The 8,837-nt window shown below is 31.8% G+C and overlaps 2 protein-coding genes across 2 annotated transcripts in view; both read right to left on the bottom strand.

The window, feature by feature from the left end:
• Nucleotides 1-2,833: 2,833 nt before the first annotated feature.
• On the bottom strand, nucleotides 2,834-3,187 carry LOAG_10258 (hypothetical protein; the record flags this gene model as incomplete). Its single annotated transcript, XM_003145785.2, has 1 exon — nucleotides 2,834-3,187. The coding sequence occupies one exon, from the start codon at nucleotides 3,185-3,187 to the stop codon at nucleotides 2,834-2,836; it is 354 nt and encodes a 117-aa protein (XP_003145833.2).
• A 3,261-nt stretch (nucleotides 3,188-6,448) lies between these two features.
• LOAG_17483 (hypothetical protein) overlaps nucleotides 6,449-8,837 on the bottom strand; it is a gene marked incomplete at both ends in the record, with an annotated part of 4,658 nt that continues 2,269 nt past the window's right edge. Inside the window, 4 exons of the mRNA XM_020450144.1 lie at nucleotides 6,449-6,681; nucleotides 6,975-7,161; nucleotides 7,759-7,927; nucleotides 8,238-8,323. Coding sequence (XP_020306226.1) covers nucleotides 6,449-6,681; nucleotides 6,975-7,161; nucleotides 7,759-7,927; nucleotides 8,238-8,323 — 675 coding nt within the window. The remainder of the gene's footprint in view (nucleotides 6,682-6,974; nucleotides 7,162-7,758; nucleotides 7,928-8,237; nucleotides 8,324-8,837) is intronic.

Below are 8,837 nucleotides of genomic sequence, written 5' to 3'. Positions count from 1 at the left end.
TAATGCGAAATTAGTTCATTACAATTTTCTCTTTGCACTGATTCAATTAATTCCAACCATTATAGGCATTTTATTTATAAGCTTAGAAATTTACAACATAAACTATACGCAATATTAAGGGAAAAAAAATCACGAATTTATGAAAATTTTTAGATGAAAAAATACCGGAAAAAAGAAAAAAAGAAAAAAGTTAGGAAGTATTTGTTGTAACGAATATGAATGAGAATATATCATTTCTCTTTTTTCTTTTTTTCAGTAAATAAATATTCCTATATATATTCAAACAGCCTAATGTAATCCAGACCGATCCAGTTCAATCCACATCATTTATCGATCAAATCGGTTGATATTCAAACAGCCTAATGTAATCCAGACCGATCCAGTTCAATCCACATCATTTATCGATCAAATCGGTTGATATTTGTAGCAGCCAAAAAAAAAAGCTATCAAATCGTTTATTTTTGCTGGAATTAACAATTTCAAGTATGTACGTTGATAAATTGAAATTGTATGACTCATCCCACTCTTTTTTTTCCATCTAGACGTAATACTTTTTCAATTTTGCGATAAAAATTTATAAAAAGATTGAATTGATGAGAGAATTATTGAATGGAAATTTGATCAATATCAATTAAACAATTTCCTCATCCAAATGGAAGGTTAAAAGTTCGATGCAGTCATCTGGCAAATAAAATTTTTCGTAACAAAAGAAGGGTTGAATTCTCAATTGAAATTGAGGAAGGAAATGAAATGGAACTGAATTAAATTGAATTGAATTAAATTGAGGGAGAGAGATTCATGTTGTCATAGAAATCTTAGCGAATGATTCACTCTGTTAACCTGTCAACAATTAGCAGTAATGGCAATTTATTTTTTGATAATATTTAATTCATCCGGAAAGGAAACCATTCCAAGCGTGTGCGAGAAAAAAGGAGAAATTGCGAAAAATTTTCAATTTAAATTTATTTTTCACATTCACAACGATATTGTCCAAGAAATGATAAAAACATTAATATTGGTATTAATATTAATATTAATATTAATGCTATCCTTATCATTATTGTATTCATATTGTCCTTATTACCTATTACCGTTACTGTTAATTAGTGAAAAGGGAAAATTTCATTGAAGTTTAAAGAGACGGTGATGTTGCATTTTCAAAAATGACACCCATTCCTTTTTGTAATTCTGAGAAAAGGATGATAAGAAAGAGAGGACGATGGCTGACAATAAACTAACAAATGATGACAAAAAGCTAACGATGATGATCTCTCTGACATAAAGATATCTCATCAATTCCCCCTATTCCGCTCATTTCTTTCATCAAACACCGCCTCAAATTGACAAACATATTGAAAGGTTAATAAGAAGTGTTAGCAATAAAATTAGAGGAATAATTGAAGAATGGCTGGGAATGTTTAATCAAATGCTAGGCTTTCAAGAAACTGAGCCAAATGATAGAAATGTGAGCCTTTGAAAGTCGGTGGGAGAAAAAAGATGTGTCGGCAATGGAATGCAATGCAGAGTCTTATTAAGAAGAAAAAAAAAGAGGAAATGAAAAGAACGATTGGAAGCACTGGGCCAATCACTATATGCAATGCTCCTTCCTCTCCCTTAAGGCATGTTAGGCCTGGACTTTCGTGGACAAGCACCTCTGTAGACGTACACACCCCCTTTTCTCTTCTATCCTCCTCATCCCTAACTATGGTATGTATATGTATGTATGTATGTGTGTATGTATGTATCTATGAATGTGTGTGTGTGTGTATGTATGTTTGCATATTTTGATGTGATATGTTCTTCACATCATTCCTGATGAGAGGAAACGAGCCGAGATTCAAAGGCATGCTCACATATTTCAACTGAAGATAATTGAAAGAGAAGAGAGCGAAAGGCGGAAAATGTCAATCAGAACATTCATTAGATGCATGGCGGACAGAGATGACAGCAGACTGTCATGATTTCCTCTGGGCTCAACAACACTTATCACACTTCTTTCTCACCCATCCTGTCAACCTTATCCTTGGCTTTACTCTTAACATATTTCTCTACTCAAATATATTTTATTTCCCCCTGATTCTATTCCCCAAATTTATGGGATGAAAAATAAAACATAGAACATTTGGAAGTTAACCGGATTTTAATCGAATTCCGGATTAATCATCTCAATATTGCTAATTGAGGAACAATTTCCATTTTCCTTTCCCTACTTGTTCATAACAAACTATCCATTAAATTCAGTAAATGGACTGTGGGCTTATAGGCTGGTGAATAATGTCCGAATGAATTTTTCTCTCCTGGTAGATCCTTAGGCTATTTAACCATTTGTCATTAAGGTATGGATTCCCAAGATCAAAATAATAAGTTGGGAAAAGTAATAGAACAAATTAATAGCGGAAGAGTTCTCTATTCCTTTCTCTAACCATACCTAAGCAACGATTAAGTACAGGTACTTCATGATTCTGTAGTAATTCATCTGCATCTATTAAGCTACGAAATTAACTTTTGAATGAAGCCAAACGCACGTTTCTCCGTACGTGACGGTTGGTTTATGGTAAAATCAGGGATGATTTCGGTAAAATTGAGCTTGTATGAACATTTTACTTCATCGATTTTAATCTACGTATGAGTGTCGGAAGATATATCAATGCTTCCCTGAATATTTTAGCCTTTTTGAAAGGATAAGTTACATGTGAAGTTTTACGCTCAATCACATCTCTTCGATTCTGGTCAGTTTTAGCCAATTTTCTTCAATTGTTACAAAAAATTGAAGGTTCTTTCTGTTTCTTTGGATAGTAATACCTTACTTAAACTTGGCTAATTAAACCTTTTATTACGATAAATTTATTAATACAACAATGAACTTAACAATTACACGATATCGATACAACAAATTGATAACGAAACCACTAAGAACAAATGGAGACCAAATGACGGAAACTGACGTAGCATATCCAACCGATCCTGATGAAATGACTTGGAGCTTAGGATCCTCCGCTTCCTTTTGTGGGAGGGCTTTGTAACGTTTTATGATTATAAGAATTAGCATCCGTATGAAGCGCCCATTGATATAGTGTTCTTTGTTAGCGCAAACATAAGACGATATGAGCATATAAAACAAAGATCTCTGGCTTTCAACAAAGGGGGGTTGTTGTTCCTTTGTTTCTATTGGCGATATCAGTGACATCAGTCATTACCGATCTCATTGTAATCTTTGATGTATTAGAGGAAGGTCACTTTTCTCATGTGACTTACACAACTAATAGTGCGAATGAACTAATTAATTGGTTTCATTTGGCTAGAAATAAACAGTAACCTATAATGAAGCGCTAACGAAGCATCGATCTTTTGGTGACCTTTCAAGATCACCTTTTCTTTGCATTCCAAACAAATCACGTGAAATGCAGAAGGAAATAGAAATGAATGCAAACAATTCGGTCTGAGGACAAATCGAATGTTTTTGTCATTCATTTATTTCTTCTGTTTCCTCTGATATTCCATAGCATCAACCTTATAACGGTCATCAAAAGGTCACTAATCTAAAGGATGGCATATGTGAATGACTGATTGCTTGCAATAAGAACATCCTTGAGAACGCCCAAATCTTAAGATTATTAAGATTACATCATCAGATCTCCATTAAAATGCGCATTTGCATAGAAATACTGCTTAAGTTACGGTATGCATTTAAGTGATTTGCAGCGAAATTTAAATGCCAACAGGTCAAAAATTTTTCATTTTCATGCACCTTTCACCTTAGCCAGTTTTCCATTCAGTTGATTCCATGGCATACTTCGAGTTAACCTTTAAACTTTGAACTGAATGTCTCATGCAATGGATCAAATTTAACATCAGATCAGTATGACACAGAATCAGGAATCCTCTCACCATTGATCATGTGATTTCTTCCTTCCTCGATCCCCCGCTCCCACTTCCCCCTCCGTTTTCCCGCACTTTCTCATCCATTTTCATTCAAGATATAGTGATATCTATCATTCATTGTACATTTCTATCGACACATCGGCAAAATAATTTCGCCGTAATTAGTTATAGCTATAATTAGTCACTTTATACCGCCTTGTCCTCCATACATTCCCCGACAACTCCCAATCGATTGAAACCTTTAAGGCATGTATATGTAAGCATCCTTTGAAGAGATATGCAAATGTAAACTCTGACCGAAGTGGATGAGAATGTCATATGGGTTATGATTCATTAAATATGTTTCTTTCTGCCATCTATCCATGTCTTGCTCATATAACATATTTGCTTTTCTAAAAAATCTCGGGAAAACAGGGATTAAAGGGGCTGACAGTGATATATTAATACCGATAGTGTTGGGGTAAGGGAGAGAGAAAGAGAAAGAGGGGGAGAGAGAGAAAGGAAGTTGAACCAACCGGTTAATAGTGATCTTTGGTTAGCACCAAAGTCAATATTTGTTCGAAACTGTAGCGTTGACAGTTGGTACAAAGTATACTTCTTATAGGTTAATATATATGTTATAGGTATGACTCATCAAATATATATACATATTTATGAAATACCAAAGTGAAAATGAAAAAATGAGTGTAAGAGTGATGTGAAAGGATGAATTGATAGTGTTGAATATGTTGATTCCATACTGTTTGCTAACTTTTGACATGATCAGAAAATTCTGGAAAGTTGGAAGATGACAAATTGATCATAGATTACAAATGATTGCTGAAAACCGGATTGACAATCAAGAGTTCTTCTGATTGCTGAGTACTTTCTCTGTTTTAGTTTGTCTCATATGTGACATTACGATGTGTATTAAAATATATATACTACATATGTATGTGTATGTGTGTGTATGTGTATGTGTATGTGTATAAGTTAAAAAAAAGTATGGGTTGAGTGATCGGTTGTGACCTAAAACTTTCAAAGTGCTTTCATTCTTGTGACAAATCTGAATATTCTTTGAATTTAGAAATCAAAATATGGACTAGTAGAAACTTTGGTCAAAAGATCAAAATGAAATTCATTTGTTTGACATAATTTCTTCCGCCATTGTTGACAAACAACAAAGGTATATGTCATAGAAAATTCATTGATAGGTATCGAAAGTTATTTTTGCTCAAGAAGAGGACAATTATATCACATGGTTATCGTAAGGCACTGCTAATTCGTTATTCGTGATGGAACGATTAAAACTTTTTAAATTAAACTCCATTAAATTAATTAGTTGAGGGCATATAGAAAGGGCCGATGCCTGAAACTTTAGGCTAGTTTTGAAATCTAGGCTTTAAATCTTCCATATTGGTAGTATTGATAGTTGTTAATATAGCAGTTGACATTGGAACTATTGGCTATCAAAGACTTGTCTATCACTTGAGTTAATCCACAACTGACAAAAATAGATTAAGCAAAATGCATTGACATATTCATCGTAAAATTTTCTGCTCCAGGCTTACCAGAAGTCCTTATCATAGCTTAACTGATTAATTTAATGAAATTCAATTTAAAAAGTTTTAATTGTTTCATCACGGATAACTAATGATCATATCACCAAGGATACGAATTAAAATACGCTTTCGATCTGTGAACGAAAAAATAATTTCAATGAGATCTAAATTTACTTTATCTCTGGAATGTAGCTTTAAATATTAATATTATCAAATCAATCAATGTTAAAGAAGTTGACTTATAAGTCAAATTTATTGATGGAAGCGGATGTGATGCAATTCTTGTAGATTTTAAGGTTTAATGAAAATGATGTAATGAAAATTAAAAGTAAGACACTTCCATAGATAACTCTTTATAAAAGGGACAGTCATACGATTCATTTTTCTTCTTATCGTGCGTAAATAAACTATTTTTGAAAGTTTGCATGCAACATATCTTTGTTATCTTTATTTTAGATCAGGTTAAAGATACATGTAAACATGGAAATGAGCATCAAAATTTATGGCATGACATAATAAATTAATAATTGGTATGATAATATATCGCATTAATACCAATAGAAAATAACAACTCCCGGAATGAAATGGATCAAGACTAAAATTACCTTCATTGATTGTCACAGATTCTATTTTTAAGTAGTAAAATGAAAGTATAATAAATTGCCTAGATTTGTATATGATGATACAATGGCTTGATAGAAACATTCATAAACCACTGTTCCACTTTTCTGATATTCATTTTAGATCGTACAAAAGATAATATTGTAATTTTAAATAAAACTTATATAGTTGCTGAACTTGAAGAAAACATTATCGTACTGAGGGAAAAAAAAGAATTCAATGAATGTGAAGATTTAAATGAATAGCCTGGGCTTGAGTGATTTAAATATGCCAAGGATTATTTTATTAGTTGAAATTGAATGTTCTGAATGATCTAATAGTTAGGTTCAAAAATGAGTTGTATATTTTTTGATGATTTTTAAAAAATTTTGCAAAATACATTAGCAATGAAATGATCAACAAGTTCAATTACAACGTTCTTTGAAAGCATAAACCATTGCAGCCAATTTATCATAACGTTTCTCAATATCCATCGAGAAATCTTTTGTTCCAAATAATAATTTCAGACTAAATTCTGTGCTTAAAAAATTGTCACCATGGGATATTTTTTCATTGCATAAAATCGAACTATTTGCATTAAATTGGACAGCTTGTTTGATCCAATGTCGACCTTCTTGAAGCCATTTCCATAGATTATCTGCAATGTTTCTACTAAACTCATGAATGCTAATTGCATAATTACTTGCTTACGTATGTCTCACATACTTATGTGCAAACTTGTTGATCCATCACCTATAGCAGATAGGAATGACAATATGTTTAGTTGCAATCTTAAAATATCTGAATAAATCCGTTTGTTTCATGAAATCCGTGCGGCATTTGCAAACAAAGTCTCTGATTTATTCCGGATAGGAAAAAGTGTATTTTATGGTAGAATAAATATCGTGTAGTATTAGGAAAACTTGCCCACTTCCGTTCCCCATGTTCTACCATTATTGCCCGTATCATTGAGGTAAGAAGGGTTATTTGAGAGAATGTTAAGGAGTGGTTGCATAAATGGTATATTGATTTGCGGATAATTATGCGGTAATGGTTCACACTGATGCAATTTGCATGCCACTGATTCAAGCTCTTGCTGCAATGTTCGTGAGTATTCTTCGGTAAGGACGGATTTCACCTGAAGCACACTTATTGATTCTATTTAATTATGCCAACAAATAATTAAATCAAGGAAAATTGTAAAAATTGAAGAGGCCAAGGTTGTAGCAATCATCTGAAGTTGCGGATTGCTTTAAAATTAGACAGTTATAGTACCCATTTTTACAAGAACCGGTTTGTAACATTCCGTGCTTCATAGAGAATGTAAGCTTTGTAAAGCATATAAAAGCCTTTTTGATGGTGATCGCCTTTCCCGGATAAGCTTCAAGCAAGCTAACTAAAATACTTTCGAGAGGAATTTACACCTCCCACACAATGTATGTCATGTCTACAGAAAACTACCCGGAAATAAAATTTTAATGAAATTTCAATTTCTGTTCCGCAACAAAAACTTTAAACCGTCACAACGTAACGATTTCCTTTTACATTCTTAACCTATCGAATTTCGAATTTCCAATGATAAGACCTTGCTCGGTCTTTTTCTTCTTTCATTATGAATATTTTGCAAATGTCTATCAGACTATAACTGATATAACAGTAGGAATTTATTGATAAATAAATTCAAATCAAATTTCAATCCAAATCAAATTCAACTTTGAACTTATCAAAAACTTACGTGATCTGAACATAATGCATCGAGAAGTGTTAGAAATGAAAATGCATTACCATATTGATAAAATAATGCACGAGCAATTTGTACCCAAGTATCATACATAGCACAACGTTGATGACCTTTGGCCTGATGTAATATGGACAGAATGCACAAATAATGTAACGAACGATTTCTGGAATTGTGAAAATTTTTGGAGGAGGAATTTTTACCAAAATTTTATTTATCAATTTGAAAACTATACAAAATAAAACCCAATCCTCCACAATCATCGATCGATATTCTCACTTCAATAATAATAATCGTAGTTGTAATAAAAATGGATGATCCGATTGCAGATTTCCGGTCTAATTTTCCGGAATGATTTATTATTATAGGGATATGAATAATGTATGCAATAATGAGAATGAATATAATAGCAAGGAAATGGATGAATGTAACATGTCTAATATTTGATATTAAAATATTCAAATGAATTAATTAACCTTTCTAAGAGATCATTTCGTACATTCTCTCCATCTGGTAATAAAATAAGTGATAAGCCATTTAATCGTTCGAATTTTGTTGCATTCTATAAAAAAGAGAAAAAAGCTACGATAAATCAATGAAATTAACGTTTGCTATTACGGTTTGCAAATGATAAATTGATTAAAATTTCGGTAAAGGAGAGAGAGAAAAAAAAAATGCGAACTTTAAAGTTACGAGAAATCGTAAAGAAAATCAAATATTTTTTCGAATGTAATTTGCATATTATCAAAAAACATTAACATCATTGATACCATCTAAAGTAAACATCAGTTTAACTTATTAAATCTTCAAGAAATAATCTAACTGTTTTCAAATTAAACCATTTCGTTTGATTTAACAATTTAGACTATTAAGTAATTAAATTTCTTGGCAAATGCTTCTCAAAATATTTTCTGTGAAATTTATTTCGAATTGATACATTCAATTCTAATTTATTTTTAATTCTAAATTTATTTTTAATTCTATATTCAATTCTAATTTATTTATTTCGAATTGATACATTCAATTCTAATTTATTTTAATTCTAATTATTTTAATTCTATATTCAATTCTAATTT

Source organism: Loa loa (genome assembly GCF_000183805.2).
Source record: "Loa loa unplaced genomic scaffold supercont3.81, whole genome shotgun sequence".
NCBI classification, from domain to species: Eukaryota; Metazoa; Nematoda; class Chromadorea; order Rhabditida; family Onchocercidae; genus Loa; species Loa loa.
Note: the sequence above shows the minus strand (reverse complement) of the source record. Positions and strands in the feature narration are given on the sequence as shown.